Source organism: Rattus norvegicus, chromosome X (genome assembly GCF_036323735.1).
Source record: "Rattus norvegicus strain BN/NHsdMcwi chromosome X, GRCr8, whole genome shotgun sequence".
Classification (NCBI taxonomy): Eukaryota; Metazoa; Chordata; class Mammalia; order Rodentia; family Muridae; genus Rattus; species Rattus norvegicus.
In genome coordinates, this window is record NC_086039.1 from 74964482 (window position 1) to 74985841 (window position 21360).

The following is a 21360-nucleotide window of genomic DNA, read 5'->3' on the forward strand; positions in this document are numbered from 1 at the left end:
TGTAACTTCACTTACGGGACATCTAATTCCCCCTTCAGGCCTCTTCAGGCACTAGGCACACACATGGTACACAGATATACATGCATACAAAACACTTATTTAAAACTTTTTTAAAAAAATAACTTAAAATTAAACTAAAGTACATTTTAAAAATACGGTCAGCATCTTATCAGATAAAACTAAATCTAGAATTTTTATTAAAGATTCACCATAATTTAGTTTTAGCATACATCAAAAACAAAAACAAGCAAACAAACTAACCAAAACACCTACATTCTGCCTGGCGATATGGCTCAGTGGTTAAGAGCACTGACTGCTCTTCCTGAGGTCCTGAGTTCAAATCCCAGCAACTACATGGTGGCTCACAACCATCTGTAATGGGATCTGATGCCCTCTTCTGGTGTGTCTGAAGACAGCTTCAGTGTACTTATATATAATAAATATTTTTTTTTTTTAAAAAAAAAGACATTCATGGCTTTGGGGATTTAGCTCAGTGGTGGCAAGCGCAGGGCCCTGGGTTCAGTCCCCGGCTCCGAAAAAAAAAGACATTCATTTCAGATGAAGTTGGACAGTACACAAGTAGCCTGGGTGGACTGGTGCCGGGAAAGCTAAATAATGATGTATTTAACTGCATAGAACCGAAGGTATTTATATGGCTAAGTAGTTCTTCCCTGCTTCCATGTCACCACGAACTCTGGCTGTCCTTTGAATTCCTACTAGCTTCTCATAGGAACTTTTTTTTTTTAATTTTGGTTTTATGGTGACCTGTCTCTTGTCCTCCAATCTCTGTCACATAATACTAAGTCTTGTTTGTGAATGTTTTGGGTGCCTCCTCTGAGATCTGCCTTCTTATCTAACGGTGAGGCAGCATTTTTGATGAAATTCCCTGATGAAGTGGCAGTAAAGGTGGAGTGTGCTCATGAGTTAAATGAATTAATTACTAAATTGTTAGCCAAGATGCACCAGTAGGCGTCAAAGACAATGCTAAAGAACATCAAAAATGAATGGACAAAGGAGAGAAGGCAGAAACATACTGGAATACCATGCTGGCCTCCAGTTTCCAACGGTATTCGGACTACTCTGCATGCTATTTTATAAAATAAAAGGAGTCAGAGAGCTGATTCAGCATGTCAAAGTGCTCATGCCCTACTGCAAATCCTGAGCTCAATGAACTCAATGTCAGCCCAATGCTGGAAGAAAATGTCAAAACGTGTGCTCTGGTCTCTATTCATTCTCATTCTCATTCTCATTCTCATTCTCATTCTCTCTCTCTCTCTCTCTCTCTCTCTCTCTCTCTCTCATTCATTCATTCATTCATCCACTCATTTCTACTCATTCCCCCACACTCCCACACTCACTCTCTTTAAATAATAATAAGAAATCTAAAAATAAAATAAATAATGGAATCTTAAACTGATTGTGGAATGCACTCTCCCTGCATCATGGATTCCAGACACTAAACTCAAATCATAAGGCGCACAGAGTAACAGCTTTCACTCACTAATCCACTAATCCATTTTGGTACACACCCCCTTCAGGTTTGAGATATGCATGGCCTTCGTGCCTCCACTTCAGGAGTGACAAGATTACAGAAATGACTCCAAAATGACTCACCATGTCCAGCGTGTAAATCTTCTGTAAAGACTAAGTAAGGGCTGGGATGTAGCGAGCACGCATGAGGCTTGGGTTCACTCTGTAGCACCACAGCCCCACGTGAATGAGATGTCACGGTGTACGCCTCTACTTCCACCACTCAGGAAGTGGAGGCAGGAGAATGAGAAGGCTAATGTGATCCACTGCCAGCTTCTGACACAGAAGACTGGGTCTAATAGGAAGGCCGGAAAATACAGGCACATATCACCATGCCTAGTTTTTAAAACTATTGTTTGAAATTATTTCCCACAAATCCTGTAGGGAAAAAATCTGCTGAAATGACTGATACCATTGGTCCTAGTTTAAAATTCCCTAATAATACACCAACACATAGATCCCTACACATACATCCCTAAACACTGAACCTCTGAACAGTTAGCAGCATTAAGGATAGTTTTATGGGGTTGGGGATTTAGCTCAGTGGTAGAGCGCTTGCCTAGGAAGCACAAGGCCCTGGGTTCGGTCCCCAGCTCCAAAAAAAAAAAAGAAAAAAGAAAAAAAAGGGATAGTTTTATATTAAATAGTCAGTATTAATAATAAAAATAAAATCTCAAGGACAAAGGAAACTAGCACCAGCTACTTAAGTGTTCAATTATATGTAATGTTTTTGTCTGTTTAACGCAGGCTTTCTTTGTGTAGCTCTAGCTGTCTAGAAACTTGTTCTGTAGACAAGGCTGGCATCAAATTCAGAAACTTGCCCACCTCTGTTTCCACAGTGCTGGGATTAAAGGTGTGTGCCAGCATGCCTGGCTCACAACAGGCACCAACTTACCTGGATCAACCAAAGCTTTGTTAAATATTTCCTTCAGTTTCCGACTCTTCACGTTCCTTCCTTGAGCAAGATTTCGGTACATTTCATACCCTATGATCATGACACCGCCGTCTTCTTGCCATCTCTGGAGCATGTAACTTCTCTCCTGAGGACGCTTCACAGTTGCCAACTCAGAAACCTTGAAAAATGAAAATGCTTAACAGCGGCTAGGAAAATGAACTGAGTTCTAAATATTCCCATAAAAGATGCAGTAATAATTAAGGCTCTTATGCATCTCATGCTATGGTTTCAATAGGAAACAGTACAAAATGTTACCTCAAGCTTTTCAGCATCATTTAATCCCTCCTGCCACTTCTCAAATTCATTCATCCAATTCAAAGCAGTGTTAAGAGGACAAACCACTAAAGCTGTACTGAAATCCAATTTGTCACACAAAAGAACTGTGTGAAGAAAACTCACCACCTATAAGTAAATAAAGTTACATTTTCATTCATGTAGCCACAAAAACATATTTTAAAAAGCAAGCAATCATGACTTAACAGTTTTACTTTAAACAAGCCAGCCAACTGAAGATCATAATTTCCAACACACAGAATATACAAGTAAAAAAAATATAATATTGACCCAATCCAAGAAATGAAGCAGTTTTAATAGTAGAAAAGACTTTGCATTCCTATTACCAGCACGGACTGTTAAAGTTGGAGACTTAGGTAAATGCAAATATCCTGGAAGGGGTGGGTAGCTGCACGTGCAGCCACACTGCTTCAACTATAGCAGCAGCCTTGCGCGGTGCTACCAGGACTGTTTATGGGGCATTTTTCCTTTCACTTGAGATTATAATACATGTGTATCATTTCCTCCTCTTTTGCCCATTAAGAGTGTGTGTGTGTGTGTGTGTGTGTGTACACAATCAACACCTCTTTAAAGATGCTGGTCCTCTCAGTCCTCCCCTTTAAACACAGTATCAGGAAGTACTTTTATAAAAATTCGTTCTCCAAAACAATCATCAACACTTGAGAAGGAATCTTGTCACTCTTCTTTACTGCAAAATCTCCACAATCTACCTAAAACCAGGCAGAACACAATAGATGCTTCCTGTGGCTCTTACCTGCAGGGTCTTGCCAAGGCCCATGCAATGGGCAAGAATACATCCTGAACCTGGAGACTTCTTTGTCTTCTTCACAGACTCACAGCAGCAATCCCACATAAACTGAACACCTAAGAATGAGAAACCAAAACTTCTGAGAAACAGCAGAGCTTTTTTCTTTCTTTTTGAAAGATTTATAGTAAATACTCTGAGCCCCTGAGCCATCTCTCCCGCACCCAAGAAACAGCATTCAAAAAACACTTGGAGCTAAAGAAATTCTTAAATCCAATTAGCATTATTTGTTCTCCTTTAATAAATCAGAAACAAAAGACAAGCAGACAAGGGTGTTTGCTCAGTTATCCTAAACTATCACATTACATTTCCCTATAGCATAGGATGGCTGCCGGAGAAGGATTGATAATCCAAGAAGCAGGAACTGTTTGAGGTTCCTTATGGACCACTTCCTACACACATTTAAAACTCCCTCAGTAAGTAGTTCTATACTAATACAACAGAGCGTAAGCAATTGAACAGCTCTGTAATCCTAATGTAGGAAAACCAATTAAACACTTACTTGAAAATGTTGAAATGTCATTTCCCATAGAAAGCTTTTGGTTAAGTGTGCTTACACCTCAGTGTCTAGCCAAGCACTCACTATGCAGCAGAGCTCCATTTGCTGTAAGATCCCCACTTGGAAGTAGTATCTCTTGCCTACTTAACACACTATGCTTGCAGATGGCCAGACTCCTCCTTCCTTACTTCCTTGTGGGATAAGTAACAGCTGCAATCATATTATTTTTGCTCAACAATGTATCTCTAGTGATTGGCAAAATGCTAGGCTTTGAAAACGAAGAAAAGAAAATATAGGTAAAATTTAGCTCAAAGTGATGAAATCATGTAATAGCTTCTTACCATCCACTTGATGGGGTTTCAATTTTATAACCATGTTTCTATGAACCTGCACTAATGGTTCTTTGGTTTCTTCATCTTCATCTAAAACCAGCTTGGTTGTTATTGGACATTTAGTAGGCGAAGCATCCTCAATTTCTATCACCTACCAAAAAAAAGTTATCATTGATGGTTAAGCTCATAGATTTCTTTCAAGCAATGGTGGTATATAAATCTTAAGATAGATTTTCCAAAACAAAGACTCCACTATTCCTACAGAACACATCCAATATGACAAAGTCCAGATTTATGTTTTCCAGATGCAAAACCCTATGTAGAGTTGAAATCACTATAGTAATGGCAGAAATTCCCTCTGACCCAGGATATTACTAATGCAGTTATATTAGGAAGAATGTTGAGTAAATTGTTCTCTCAGTCAGTACAGTACCTGCTGTACAAGCATGTGGACCTGAGTCCATTACCCAGAATGCATGAAGGTGGGGAGGTAAGGAGAGGGGAGGCCAGAAAGTGGGAGGGAAGAAAAGGAGGAAAAAGGCAACAGTAGATTCCTGTAACTCAGTGGCTAACCTGCATAGCCCACCTGACAAGCTCCAAGTCACTGAGAGTCACTGTCTCACAAGTAAGATTGATGGTTTCTGAGGAATGACACTAAAGGCTGAATTCTAGTCTCTATACACACATACAAATATATACCCAATAAATAAATAAACAAACAAACATACACAAGCACAAGTATGATTATACACTTAGTTGTTGTTTTAACTCTGACAATTTATAGATGAGAACAAAGGAACAGATTTAGACCTAGAAAAGTGCTTCCATATATAGCCCATGATATTAAGCAAAACTAATATACTGTTTTAACAAAAGAAGTATTTGAGTGAATAGTTTTATTGTTTGATAAAAAAAAAACAAAACAAATACTCTTGATTTCAAAATTGTAAGGACAGGATGTGGTTTGGTAATAGAGAACTTGCCTTACATGTGACAGTCAAATGGGTTCAAGTCTCTAACATAGAAAATAAAAAAAATTTTTTTCGGAGCTGGGGACCGAACTCAGGTCTTGCGCTTGCTAGGCAAGCACTCTACCACTGAGCTAAATAAATCCCCAACCCCCAAAAACAAAAATTTATAAGTGCCATACATGGTCACACAAGCTGATATTCTCACTACCTGGGAGGTAAAGACAGGAGAATCAGGGGTTCCAGGATAGACTAAACTATGTATTGAGTTCATGGCCAAGTTGTGCTACACGAGACTGTGTCTCTAAAAACAGAAAAACAAAAACTCTTGACGTGATAATCTATTTCTTCTCCAATCCAAAATGATTCTGAAGCAAAATGAGAAACTATGCAATTTCATGAATAAAAGGTGATCAGGGTCTCTTTAAAAAGGGTAATTTATATTATAAGTAAGGCTACTATGAACATAGTGGAGCAAGTTAGGGGGATGTTAGCCTGGAAACCGGGAAAGGGAATAACATTTGAAATGTAAATAAGAAATACCCAATTTAATAAAGATGTGGAAAATATATATATATATATATATACATATATATATATATGATGCACATATGTAAATATATTCACAAGATTTATTCAAGAAGCTGAAGTTCTAGTTCTATACTTGAAAATATGAGAAGTACTGTAGAAAATAAAGGACCATCCATTATAGATTTAGCACACAAAAAGAACATTAGCTATTTTGTCATAGCATAGATGATATAAGATATACTACAGGGGAAAAAAAGCTACTAGAAAAAGGAGAAATTTCGTAAATGTCTTGGCCTGTTTACATGATATGGTGAGCAGAATATTAAAATGGCATCAAGATTCAAGGATTCTTGCCTTTTGTTATAAACATCCTGTATAATCTGTCTTCCTTGAGTCTACGCTGAGACATAATACATATACATACGCACGCACGCACACACACACACACACACACACACACACACACACACACACACACACACACGCCATGTTCCTGTTCCCAGATTTGAATAATCATTTGACTCAGACTTAATCAAAACATACTCTTCTAAGTGGGGTCTTGACGTATTCAAAGTTAGCCATTTAAGAGACTGCAATGCTCTCCTATGGGCAGCAAGGGAAAGCGAGAGAGAAGCCATGTAATGGAGAGAAGGGGCTAAATATAGATTCTAATTCTAAGAAGCTAAAATATTATGGCACTGAGTAATTTGGGAAAATAATACCAAATTATAAAGTAGAGCCCTGGTTAATTGCTTAAATTTAGTAAAACACTTAGCAGAGCCGTACCCAACTTCTTTAATTGTAAGACAATAAATTTGTATCTTCAAAGAGGTTAAGTGTGTGCTAACTTGTTCATATAAGGGCAAAGCCCTTGATGTCTGCAATCCCCAATCACCCCTCTCTCAGGCAGATCTGAAGTCACTGAAACCAGTAAGTGAAATACCAGGGAATGTGGGTACTCCCCTCTACCATAAATCTCAGTGCTTTGCATGCTTCTCCCACACTCTGAGGCAAACAGGAGGGAGCAGTCTTCATTTTGGACCTGTGCCATTGCTGCATGCAATGTGGCCATGAGCAGCACCAGCTATTTAAAAATAGGAAGGTCTTTTCTTTCATGTAATAAGATTTCTTTATCCCTTTCTAAATTAAATTTATTATTAATACTACCTATACATTATTAACTTCATAGCTTACTCTAAATCACCATTTGTGCTACTTTTGTTCCTGTGGTTCTTGGTGGAGTGGTAGTTGGCTTAAACATTTTGGGAGACATGGTTTCTCTCTGTAGGTCTGGCTGTCCTGAAATTCACACTGTAGACAAGGCTGGCCTCAAATTCACAGAAATCTGCCAGTCTCTGCTTCCTAAGTGCTCAGATTAAAGCTGTGTGCTACCACATACACAGTGGTTTTAACAGACTTACAAGTATTCCTTTATCTGGCTTGATTTTGTGTTCCGATTAAATGGTCTCTGAGTGTTACTAAGGACTAAGCTCACCAAAGAAAGCCACTCACATGGACCACTGTAGAAAGTGACCAAGGTATCCATCCCAAAAGATATACAATCACAATACAGAAAAGTGAGAATCATGAAAATGAATCCCAAGAGATATACAATCACAATATAGAAAAGTGAGAATCATGAAAATGCAAAGCAAGACACCTTAAAAAACTTCCTCAAAATCATATTACTTGAAGGAATAATGTTTAATATCATCTTGTACTAATGGTTAAAATCTTATGTTATAATCTTAACTATTGATGAAAGATGATGCTATTGCTGGGAACTATCCCAAAATCTAGAACAAAGTAAAGACATTAACCAAATCTAGTGATGTGAGGATACACAAAGCAAGGATAATAGAGAGATGCCTCAGAGGTTAATAGCAGAAGAGAACCAGTGAGTCCTAGCACCCTTGCCTGGCAGCTCTAATGCCTAAGCAGATCTGACACCATGCTTGGGCCTTAATGGGCAACCAACCACACATATAAAACAGACAGACAGACAGACAGACAGACAGACAGACAGACAGACAGACAGACAGACAGACGCACACACACACACGAACTGAAACTAAAGTAATGTGTTTAAAAAATAGAAAAAAGAATTTCAGGGATGGCCAAATAGCTGAGGAGAAAAAGGTTCTCTCTGTACAAACCTAACAACTGAGTAAGATTCTCAGAACCCACATAAAGCCAAAAGGAGCGAATTAATCACAAAGTGCCGTCTGATACATACATGGGCACCTAGGCACAAATGCACAGCCGCACATAACGGTTTTCAAAATTAAAAGAAAATTTTAAAAAGAAATTATGTTCCTAATTAAGTATACTACAATGATTTTGGTGATCATACCAGTCTCAAGTGTTTCCAAGTACTTAAGTATACACAGACTAAAAAGCAAAGCATACTAGTACTGGTATAAAAGAATTTTACCCAGAAATCTGTAGGTTATGATGACATTCAACTCTTGAAAATCTGTATGCATCTATGACACATGTCTATGAAAGTTATATATCAAATTGGAAGTTTGGTTACCTCTCTTAATTTCTCTCTTTCACGTTCCCTCTCTGCAATCCGTTTTCGCCTCTCTTCCTCTTCTTTAAGGGCATTTTGTGTTTCTGTTCTTAGTTTATCATCTTTAAGAATCTTCCGAATTTTCTTTCTGCCTTTTCCAGGTGACTTAGAATCATCATTTTCATCTTCCTCCTCTTCATCCTCCTCATCATCATCATCCTTTCTTTCTTCCTCAGAATGGCTCTGTGAGATTTAAACAGAAACAATGAGTAAAAATGTCCTACCGTATTCACTTCATGTTGCACTATGAAATGTGCCAACAGGAGGTAGATGGAAAGCTTTATTAATTATATCTAGAAATAAAGAAGTATTACAATCCCAAGTAAACCTTGACGAAGGAAAACAATGAGGGCAAAGGAGTCAGATAGGTATTTATTTTTAAAATATACACAAGTGGCCTAACAAAAACATGAAAAGTGGTCCAGGACAATGAAAAATAAAATTCAAGACCACAAGAAGATACCATTTTATACTCATTATCTCATTATAACTACTGTTATTAAATAAATAAGGAAAATGTAAAACACTAAATGTGAGGTGGTAATGCCAAATGATATAACCAATATAGAAAAATAGGTAAAAATCTTTTAACATGTAATTATTTGCATGGCCCAACAGCATTCACAACTTGTATGCATACCAAAAACAAACATTTGAATTGTCATTTCATAATCTCATGACTCAAAGTAATCAAAAAGAAAATAAAACATTAATGATTATGGGGCTAAATAAAAAAATCAAGAAAAAAGGAAAAAAAAAGATCCTTTCCATAAGTTTTAAAATTAAATATAATCAAATGGAATTACTGACTGAAATTCAAAGAGAAAATAGTGAATTTATTATTAATTGAAGCAAACAATAAACATCATTCTTGCCTTATTGTCACTGGAGGAATCCTCTTGAACCTTAATGCGCCGTCTTTTCTTCTTTTGTTTATAACTTCGCTGATTTTCCTCCAATTCTGCTTTCTTCGCAGACCTGAAGAAAAATTTAAATGGAAAATAAAATGCTTCTGTTCCTCAAATTAATTCTGTACTACTTCGGGAACAGTACATGCAAGGGTCAAGTGTATGCTGTGCATATGCTACAGTACCAAGTAGCAAACATAGTCCGTGTCATTATTTTAGTAAGAACAACATGCACAAAGCACACTTAGCATCTTAACAATTTTTAAGTGTATAATTTAGTAGTGTTAATAACACTAGCCATTTGGGACTGCTCAATATACATATAGTATGTGCAAAACATGCATAGGACCATGGGTTTTCATTGCCAGCACTACCAAATCAAGCAATTAAAAATAATGAGGGGTTAGGAGTATAGCTTATGTAGTATAACTAAAAGGGACAGAACCCTAGGTCCAAACACATATACTGGGTGTGGGGGTAAACATCTGTCAACTAAGTACCCAAGAAGTGAAAGTAAGAGTAATGAAATTCAAGGTCATCATGACAACATAGTAATAAGTTCAAGGCCAGGAGGCCAAACTATATAAAACAGGAAGGAAGGAAGGAAGGAAGGAAGGAAGGAAGGAAGGAAGGAAGGAAGGAAGGAAGGAAGGAAGGAAGGAGGGAGGGAGGGAGGGAGGGAGGGAGGGAGGGAGGAACAGACGGACGGACTGAAAAAGATGACAATGACGAAGGCCTGGGCCTGTATCTCTTTCCAAAGAACATACAAGGCCCTGGGTTCTATAGATTAAGTATAACTACTTGTTATCTCAATGTTTATCAATACCTATTCATTTGTACAATGTCTTGGATCTCATTTCATGGAGATATTTTTATACAAGCATGTCATATACTGACTAAATTCATTCCCCATCCTCCTTTTCCTGAATTCCTTCACTGAATTTGTGTGTGCACGCACTCATTCTCTCTTTCCATTCGAGCAGCCCCAAGGATCCAACTTATCAGCAAGAATCTTTACCCAGTGAGTTTTCTCATTGACACCTCTTCCTCTTCAGTACAGTAATTTCAAATCAAAATATTACATATTGTGTTAGCTACAAAGCTGTTTTTCAAACAATTTGAAAGTATAGTCAGTTCATGTTAATTCCTAATGTTATGCAGAGGGAGGGACCACAGGAAAAAGAGGAAAACCCAGCAGGACTTGGTTGTCTCCTTTCACCATGTAGGTCCTAGAAAACAAGCTCTGGTTATCTATCAGTCTCAGCGCTAGGCAGCGTTACCTGCTAGGCCATCTCTCAATGGTCCAATTTCTAACACTGAAATATAAAAGCAAACAAAAAAATAAAACTAACCTTGTTCTAGGCCGCTGTTCATCCTCAGATTCACTGACTTCTTCACTAACACCTGACTCCTGAAAGTCAGTGTCTTCTGAATCCTCACTGCTCACTTAAATTTAGAAAAAAATAAATTACTAAATATTTTTCAAAAGAAACAGACTCCACCTAGTAATTTCACATTTCAACATTAGAGAATTACATAAAGAACATCAGGAATGGGGGGAGGGGCTGTGTATGAATTCGTATTACAAAAGGTAACAAGCACCATTCAAACAAACCACACAGTGGTGCACACCTTTAATCCCAGCAATCAGGAGGTAGAAGCAGGCAGATCTCTGAGTTTAAGACTAGCCTGGTCTACAGAATGAGTTCCAAGTTTATAGTGAGACCTTGTCTTGAAAAAGAATAGGAACCAGATATGCATTCGATGTTGGCACATTGGCTAGAATGTCAGAGATCCAGCACACATGGCCATACTGAGTCATCTCCTTTCTCTGCTCTCCATTGTTTTAACCTCTACATTTATGTCATGTGTACAAGGGTTTTGCCTGTGCATGGATGTTTATGTGCCATGTACAGGCAGTGCCATTGAGGCCAGAAGAGGGTGTCAGATGCCCTGAGACTGGAGGGACAGACAGTTATCCTCTGAAAGATGTAGTCCTCTCAAAGAGCAACTAACAGGGACCCATCCCTCCAGGCTCTGTGTCTGATCAGAAGATCTAAAATACTCTAAAATCTGACTATCGAGATGTTCCAGTAGTGAAAACTACCTTTAAGCTATGTAGATGAGGTGTAGGTGACACATAAATCAAGGTTGTGTTTTAACATGGGCCCCTTCCCCAAGATCTCTCATTATTTATACACCAGCCTTTCACAAACACAGGCCTGTGGCACACAGGCGCACATACACAAACACAAAAGCACACACAAGATTGAAATCTCTCTCTCTCTCTCTCTCTCTCTCTCTCTCTCTCTCTCACACACACACACACACACACACACACACACACACACACACACACACACACACACACACGGTTCAAATCAAGACCTAAATAATGAGTCCTCTATATGGGGAGGACAACAGCAGACAGAATAGCAGGTGATTGTCTTGGGTCATTTTCTTCCTGTGTTCTTGTTTATTTGTTTGCTTGGTTGGTTGACTGATCAACTTGACATAAGTTTGACTCACTTGGGAAGAGAGAACCTCAACTGAGAAGAAAATATCCCTACTGGAGTGACCTGTGTGTAAAACGTGAACATTTTCTTGATTAAGGATTGATTGGGAGAGGGAGATTAGCTCACTGCAGAAGGCACTGCCCTTGGGCAGGTGGTTCTGAGTTGTATAAGAAAGCAGAATGAGTAAGCCATGAGGAACAAGTAAGCGAGTAAATGTTCTCTATGGCCTCTACTTGAATCGCAACCTCCAGGTTCCTGCACATCTTCCCTCAGTAACAGAAGTGACCTGAGTTCAAGTTGTACAGTGAAGTAAACCCTCTCTTTCCCAACTTGTTTTTGGTCATTGTGTTTATCAAAGCAATAGAAATCATTAAAAACAGTCCTGGTTTTGAGTGGAAGACAGGCTGAATGCCAAAGCTACAGAAACCATTGATGGCAAAAATGTTATAATTTTCTAGTCAAACACAGGAACCAAACATGAGATCAGATATTGAGTGTGAAGGGTACCTCTAGTGCTATTACTCTTTCATTTCTGCATCACAAGTGTGAGAATAGAAATAGAATAATTCCAGAAGGCCAAACTTTCTGGCAGCACACATAGGGCAAGAAAAGGAAGATGACCTTGGAACATATTACAAAGCCAGAAAGTAAAGTAAAGCAGTGTCCAAACAATGATGCATACATGTGGAAAGGACACAGAATCCAACTTGATGCAGAATGCTCAAATCAAAGCAATTCATAATTCTGTGTTTGTAAACCATAATCCCTCACTAGTCCTAGGAAACGTCTAAACTATACAGTCAATTAGTGCAGTCAGACTGCTGGACAGGAGAATAGAAAAAATTCCTTCAACCACACGTGCTAGCCAACATTCCCTTATGTTTGCTCCACTCTCCCCTTTCTTAACCACTAACGAACACTACTTTCAACTTTAGGAACTAAAATGTCACATGAGAATATGCAATACATTTTTCTCTGGCTTATTTCATTCAAAACAATACGTTCTAGTTTTATGAATTTCAGTACTCCTGGTGTTAGTCCAAACAGAAAACTATTATATCAATTATTTCTATATTCATTTTGTATTCACAATACTTAATCTGGTTCTAGACACAGTAAGCACTTGCAATGTGAAAAGATTCACTCATCCAGGGCAGAGTGGCATAAACCATAATCTCAGTACTCGGATGGTCATCAGTTTTTGTCAGACGGGGCTATAGTATAAGACTCTGTCTTAAAAACAGACAGAAATAAAACAAAGGACTCAGATTTCCAATACAAAGAACACATAATCTGAAATGTTTTACATATAAACTCACAAATCTACCCAAATCAATTTAATGTTCTACCACCTTTCAGTAGGAAATCACCAATGTGCTGATATTCTTAGGAGCAGTGATTAAGTGTCTGAGCAGATATACTCAAATTTCACTACTAGAACTCATTGACAACACCAGGCTTTCCTTTGCATTCACAATTAAAATGTCTTACCCTTCCTTCTATTTCTTCCTTTGGTTTCTTTATGCTCTTTAGGCTTTGTCTTTTTCTCTTCTCCAGATTCTCCATCACTCAAAGACAGTTTATGCCTCAAAAGTCTATGTCTATATCTTGGCTTCTTAGATTCTTCAGAATCGGAATCCGATTCAGAATTGACTTGGTTGGAGCCTTTAAAATAAAGAAAATACATTAAAGAAGCACTCTTTCAACAGACTTTCTTTGAAATGCCTTTATAAAACTATTGTGCATTCTCATGATTGCCATAATTCATGGAAAAGCCCCTTGTATCCATGAGCTGTGGACAGAGGATCGTTTATCAGCCTTGGCTACTAAATATGAGCTATCATCAGTGTGCATCATTTTAAAGCGTGAAAAGCCGCCCTTACAGTTTATGGGCAGAAACTCAAACAACTTAAATACCATATGCAATTATCATTAGATACTCAAATAAGTTGTGATAATAAAGTTTTAAACCCCTTCTAAAACCTCAAATAGCATTTCCTGAAATTTCTTGATCACACATTCTTCAAAGACTAAATGGTTAATAAATTAAACTATAAAAGAAGCTCACCATCATCACCTGGTGTTTCTTCACTCTGTTTTCCAATTCTTTTCTTCTCTCCCTCTTCAGGTTCATCATCTGAAGATCCATCCTCATCAGAGGAAAGATTGGCTTTAATTTCTTCTAAAAGCATCTTCTTGGCAATTCTTTAGAGAAAAAATAAAAAGCTATATTTGGGGGGCTGAAGTACATTGGATTGAAAACAAAATCTCTATATCAAAATAGAAATATATGTTATCGTAGACTTTATACACAAGTAAGAGACTGGCAGAGACCATGTTTTAACATAAGCTACCAATGAACAAAAATGTTCACTGCACTCATTTCAGTTCCAGTATACTCTAGTATACTGACAACTTTCAGGGATATATTTTATTAGCGACTTTAGCCAATTGAAAGTTGATGCTGCCATCATCCAGGAACTACCATGGAGAGATAGGCTAACAAGAGTACGTTCATTTATCCAGACAAATGGCATTCCAAGATAAAATGCCAAAGAAAAGGTTTTATTCAACGAGAACAAATTCTCAGAAAAAATCAATATCTAATAGGAAACAGCATCTCCTATTACAGAATGTTTGGACCTGAATTTCAATTACACCATAATATGAAGTACTGAAGCAACCATCAGACATTAGTAATAGTCAAGCTCCGGTAGAGAAAGGATGAGTGTTCCTTATTACATGGTCAAAGAACACAAATTATCATAAATGAATTCTAAGTTTCAGAAAAAATATAGTACAATAGCTTTGCTCACACAATTTCTCAAAATGCTTCTCAACTAATTTGCTAATAAAAAATTGCTTAGAGAGAAAATAGAGCTTTTACTAATGTCCTAAAAATAAACTCCTAGGAAAATTTCAAGTTTGTACTAAAGAAAATTATCTAAAAATGTAAAATAAAAAGACATAATGAAGGTTTTGTAAAAGGCATGGCATGGACCAGTCTGAGTATCCTTTTGCAAGGAATTCATAAATCATAATAAACTAATAAAAAGAAACTATGAGAGAAAAGCTCACAAAGAAGGGGGCAAGATCCTAACAGTTTGTCGTGACATCTGTAAGATAAGCATCTACTCGGCAATCAAGATTGACCAATTTTGGGCCTATGTAACCTTTGCTAGCTTTTTTGTTGTTGTTTATTTGATTTGGGGTTTTTTGCTGTTGTTGTTGAGACAAGGTATAACTATATAACCCTGGCTGGCTTGACATTCACAAAGTCCTGCCTCTGCCTCTGCCTCTGCCTCTGCCTCTGCCTCTGCCTCTGCCTCCTGAATGCTGGAATTAAAGGTATATGCTACAAGGCCTGGACGCCTTTGCTATTTCGTGGTTTGAAACTAGATGGCTTGGCAGTTAAGAGCATTGACTGTTCCACAGGTTCTGAGTTCAATTCCCAGCAACCACATGGTGGCTCGAAACCCTCTGTAATGAGATGTGATGCCCTCTTCGTGTGTGTCTAAAGACAACGACAGTGTACTCATATGCAATAGATAGATAGATAGATAGATAGATAGATAGATAGATAGATAGACAGACAGACAGACAGACAGACAAATAAATGGAAAGAAAAAGAAACACCTCTCTCCCTTTCTTAAGAAGCGGTTTCATTTCAATGAAAAATTCACACCAGGGTAATTAGTAGTAATATATATATATATATATATATATATATATATATATATATATATATATATAGTATAATATATATAATAAGGCCTCTGTTTTGACAGACATGATATTTGCAATCAAAATGCAGAACAAACACACGTAGGCTGAAGCAAAATAGAGAATCACTTCCATAAATGTGTATTATATGTCATTTTGTACTTTCTCCTAAGAGTCACAAAACATGATGTAGATGGACATGACTTTGCTTTTCTTGTGTTTTCTGCTGTGATTTGTATTTTAATTAAGTATAGACACTCTTAACTAAAGCAGAGGAAGCTGTTACACATGTAGATGAGTGGTGTTGGCTTGTACTGAATATAGGAAGCATTTAACTAACAGTAGACTAAGTAAAGGTTGCAATATCTTATTTTGACAATAAAAAGGTAACAAAGATCATTTACTCTAATCAGTTTAAAAAATAAAGACTATCTGACACATTTTCCTCCTTAAGATAGTTAGCCATTACAAAGGGAAGTTCTTTAAAACTGATCCAAAGGATTTTTATGGAAAAGTTATACACTATAACAGTACTTCTCATGAACCTGGAAAATCTTTCTCAAGTTAAACTAGGTAACAAATTTTGGATAAATGAGTCTATATGTATAAAACCTGTACATGAAGTGTTGAGTTTTAGATTAGAAATAGAAAACTATTTATTTCACTAGAAGCTACAGATTTATAACATGATTTGGATAAGACATTAACAGAGCCAACAGAACTACCTTCTGAATCTATTTACTATAAATGTCAACACAACCATTTGTGACTACAAATTCAAAACTCTTTAAAAGTTCAATGCTAACTATAAAACCTTATTGTTAATTGTAAGCAACCACATAATTTTTCTTCTCTCAAATTCTAAATTCTTAAGAATATGTCTAACTGGGAAGTCAGAATGTATAAATCTACCTAATTAACTCTCATGGCCTAGTAAATTTTAATGTAAATAATGACACAATATTACGTAATAAATTATACAATAAATCACAGGAAAAATCAAATATACATATTAAAATTACAAACTGCCAACCATCTTCAGTAACGGTGTATATACTATGGGAAACAACTATAGTCACTTTAGAATCAAACCACAAAATTTCAGAGAATGGTTGTTTTTCTCCATCACTGGTTAAATCTAGACTAGTGGAGACTCATTATTTTACCAAAGGAAAGTCTTATTTACAGCCAAGCTTGCTCATGAAACTGATTCACTTCCCATAAATTACAACTGATGGAGAACTGGAGATGTGAGACAATGATTAAGCACAGGTACTGCTCATCAACAGGACATGAATTTAATCCCAAGCACCAACATCGGGCAGCTCACAACCATCTGTAACTCCAGCACCAGGGGCACCCAATATCCCTGGCCTCTGTGGGCACCTGCACTCATATGCACATACCGACACACAGATATATACATAATTGAAAGTACATTTCAAACACAAAAAAAAAATCAATAATGAATGACAGCTATAATCCTAACCTACAACAGAACCTGCTATATGCTACAATTATAATTTGAAGGACCTAAGGGCTGAGGCCAACCTTCGACCTGAGTAGTCAGCAAGCATGCTGAGGTGAGATGTGTCCCACCTACAAAGCCCGCTGTGAGATGCTTTAAAGGGAAACTCCACTACCTTAACTCTGGAGTCACGGGCCACAGAGACTTCAAAGACATCATCACTTGAGAACCAGCTGAGGCTGGCAAAGCATCATTTTGGAGGCCTCGGCTGCACCCATGCTGGTATGCATGTGATGGATGTATAGTCATGATCCCTAGTTGATTCTGTTTGCTCTGAAGTTTCCTTTCTTGAGGCTTTCCAGGACGTTTCTGGGAAACTCATCCAGGCAACAAGGTACTGCCCCTGGAATCTCAATGATCAAAATTTTATCTTGGGACAGGTAGAGCATCCAAAGCAGTCAGGACTCTTAGCAGAAGCATTAAAGGCACAGGCTAGGCCATTCTTGTGGAGGCAACCTGGGCAGGGCCCAAGGTAAAAAGAGCCTCCATTTTCCTGAAAGGGAGGGAAGGGGAAGGGGAGAAAGCAAAACAATGGGAGGGAAAGTAAAACCCCACAAATAATCAGGCTGACACAAGATAGAATAGGAACCCAAAATCCATACAAACTGACTCTTCTAAATTGCACGATGAACACTAAGATTATGTCTTAGTGAACCTCATCTACTAAAGAAAAATAATAGGAAATGAGCCTAATAACAAACAAGCAATCAGAAAAACAAAATTAAAAAGCCAAAAACACTGTTAGAAATTATGATCCTATCTAGAAACAGAATGAGTAATGAATGCCTTATTAACCTGCTCACACAGGAAAGGGAAGGAGACTGCCTCTCGCTGGTATGCAAATCAATAGCTGAAAACAGAACATTTTAAATAAGGATCTCCTACACCATAGAGCTCTAAAAAAAGCCATAACAAAGGTGACACAGAATGTTAGAGCCAGAAGGCAGGATCTTACATTCCAGTTAGAGACAACAAATGACGTAACTGAATAAACAAAGATAGTGTGAGAAGGCCAAGGAACAGAGCCTATGATCCTATAGCCCATTCAATTTCAGTGTGCTAATGCTATTCTCTCTAGTCATTAACTACTTCTGTGCTAATGCTACCCTGGACAAGCACATCATAGTCGCTCTCAAAGGTAGGGTGTGTGTGTGTATGTGTGTGTGTGTGTGTGTGTGTGTGTATGTACATACATACATACACACATTCATTCATTTTAGGGATATTCAATTTTTATGTCTTTATAAATTACAAGATTCCAAGTTTTGATTTTTAAAGATTCTTCTTTGCTAAAAGAAGAGCTCTAAGCATCTATACGGCACTATGTCTGTATTTCTAAAAGAGTGACAAGATATCAGATAATGAATGCATCCTGTAACTACTAGTTTACTATTTAAGTCTCTAAAAACAGTCAAATTAAAATTACATTTTTATAAGGCCAATGAATTTTTTTCTGTATATAAAAGCAACGGAAGTTATTAAGAATTGTTTATGTATGCATAATGTGTCATGATAGAATATATAGTTAACAAAATAAAATTGTTGGCTTAAATACGTTATTTAGACAACCTAGGTTCTAAGTAAATGTAACACAAAAATATAACATTATACCTTCCAAGTTTATTTGTTAAAAAATTCAGAGGCAAAAGGCTATGGAAGAATTACTATTTTCACTGAAAAAACAATGGTAAATACATATTCTTCCAGAAGAATATAAGACACTGTTATAATTGATGTCATGTTCATCAAAGGTTATATTATTTTTTAAAAAAATCATAAATTAGAGGAATCTTAAAATTTCTACATTAGTATATTATTTTAACTCAGGTACAAAAAGGTAACTGTAGCCAAAAATGACAAAAATCATAAATAATTAGTAAATAATCAAAAGCTAAACAGTTATAATCACCCTTCAATCACATGTCTTATCAAGTCTGTATATAGTGACGAGAAGCCCTGTTTTCTTTTTTGTTGAAAATACCAGAAAATTAATATCAGCATTATTTTTTAAAAGATCAGGACTAGCTGTGTGAACCCAAGACGGTGGGTGGCACACACCTTTTGTCCCTGCACTCTAACAGCAGAGGCAGTTGGAACTTTGGGCTCATGGCCAGCCTGGGCTAAATTCAAAGCCAGGCTGGTCTGAACAGTGAGCTCCAGGTCTTAGGACGTGTTTAAGAAAAAATAAAAAAAGAAAGAAAACCAAGAACCTGTGGTTGTTAATATTTTATACGTGGGCTATTCTGCTTAAAACACACAAATCAGAAAATGAGTATTTCAGCTAGGCAAAGTGGTAACACACACCTTTAACCCCAGCACTAAGGAGGCAGAGTCAGACAGAAATCTCTGAGCTTGAGGCTAACCTGACCTACAGAGCATGTTCCAAGACAACCAAGGACAAACACAAATGCCAGTCTTCAAAAACTAAAATATTAAGAGAAAAGGAAAAGTAAGATAATGAATATTTCTTGCCTTTATTTAAGAAAAATTAGGGGGCTAGAAAGATGGCTCAGTGGTTAAGAGCACACTATGCTCTTCCAGAGGTCTTGAGTTCAGTTCCCAGTACACACATGGTGGCTCACAACCATCTAGTCTGGGATCTGATGCCCTCTTCTGGCGTGCAGATTTAATATATATATATATATATTAAATCCTTTTTAAAATCTAAGCTTTTAGAGGAATTTTATTAAGAAAAAATACATTGACATCAATAAAGGACAATTAGCCATACTAAAAAATTCATTATTCAATATTCTTATACTGAAAAATAAAAACAGACTTAAATTAAAATTCCTACTTTTAAAATATCAAACTTAAAGACAAAGGCTATCAAGTCAGAAAAAGGAATTCCATTGCTAACACTAATGTTTTTGGCACACTATTTCTCATTTGCTCAAAGTCCCAATATCACCAAACAAGAAAGTCTGTTGCATATACTATGTAAGCCCTACTCACAGAATAAGAATGGTACCGATACTATTTCTTTCTTTGATGAAGAGTCTAGTACAAAGAAGAAATTTAGTGACAGCTGCAATCAGTTTAGTTATAGGCCAGTGAATTCTACCTATAGCTTGTGACAACTCCTTTAGACTTAATTGACTATACTTACCAGAACTATGTCAAGAAAATAATTGAAAAAGATTAATGTAAAACCCCTAAATACTTAAAACCTTTACTCCAACAAAACGAGAAGGAAAGTTCTTCACTTCAAACGCGGTCTGTTTTTTAAGTGCAATAAAGATTCTAAAAACTTTTACTAACCAAAAAAGTACCACTGAAAAACAAAAAGCCACAGGGAAAAAAGTCTAGATTTGGCAAATTTGTATACAGAATAAAAAAGGACATGCAGAGGAGAGGGTCATCTGGAAATGTATTTCAAATGAAAGCCATATTAAAGACTTGTGATACACTTATTTCACTAACTCTACTAAAATCACGCAAGTAACCATTAAATATCTTCATTATGATCAATATCCAATAATCATTAGTCTCTTCCCAAGGAATTAGGCTGTATTAACAGTACAACATATTCGTTAGTAGAATATCCACTTCATACAAACAGAAGTAAATATAATTTGTGTATTTCGTAGTTTAAAGAAAAAAAAACCTATGGCCAAATGAAACAAGGGTCTCATTCTCTAAGTGTAGTAAAACTATTATCAATAATCTCCACACCATAATTACATTTATGGAAAAATTAATTTAGTGTCATCCAGAGAAAATCTGAGAAAAAAGTACAATATTACTAAAACCATGTACATCTTCTTGAAGAATAAACTAAGAATGTATATATTTGTGAACACACACTAATATTCCATTACTGAGACCCATTGACAGTATAAGTTTTAAAATATATACAATGAGAAATGTTTGGTTAAAAAGTCCCCAGATATAATGATGAAAACAAAAGAAATTATAATATATGTATACACTGAATCCCCAAAATCTGATATGCTCTGAAAAATCTTTGAATATGTAGATCTGGGCTATTCAAACAGTAAAATCTAGGCAAGTTAAAACAATGTCTTATAAAAACGTCAAATTGTGAAATTTGAAAAAATTTCCAGAGAACTTTGGCTAAGAATTGCAGACCAATTTTTTTTTCAATTGCATGGCTGTCTCTTCAAGGCAAGGAGCAATTTAAAACTAAACTATCTGAGGACTGGAGAGATGGCTCAGAGGTTAAGAGCAATGTC

General features: G+C 36.8%; 1 protein-coding gene across 25 annotated transcripts in view; it reads right to left on the reverse strand.

Annotated features, from left to right (window-relative positions):
• Atrx (ATRX, chromatin remodeler) overlaps positions 1-21360 on the reverse strand; it is a 146333-nt gene that overhangs the window by 47934 nt on the left and 77039 nt on the right. For 24 of the 25 annotated variants that reach the window (NM_001105757.2, XM_063279780.1, XM_039099473.2 and 21 more), the window contains 9 exons: positions 13982-14118; positions 13405-13578; positions 10750-10843; positions 9365-9467; positions 8451-8672; positions 4425-4566; positions 3534-3643; positions 2741-2887; positions 2426-2603 (listed from right to left, as the gene is read on the reverse strand). In NM_001105757.2, coding sequence (NP_001099227.2) covers positions 2426-2603; positions 2741-2887; positions 3534-3643; positions 4425-4566; positions 8451-8672; positions 9365-9467; positions 10750-10843; positions 13405-13578; positions 13982-14118 — 1307 coding nt within the window. Of the gene's footprint in view, positions 1-2425; positions 2604-2740; positions 2888-3533; positions 3644-4424; positions 4567-8450; positions 8673-9364; positions 9468-10749; positions 10844-13404; positions 13579-13981; positions 14119-17279; positions 18027-21360 lie in introns of those variants that run through there. The other variant, XM_063279789.1, reaches the window with a different exon arrangement.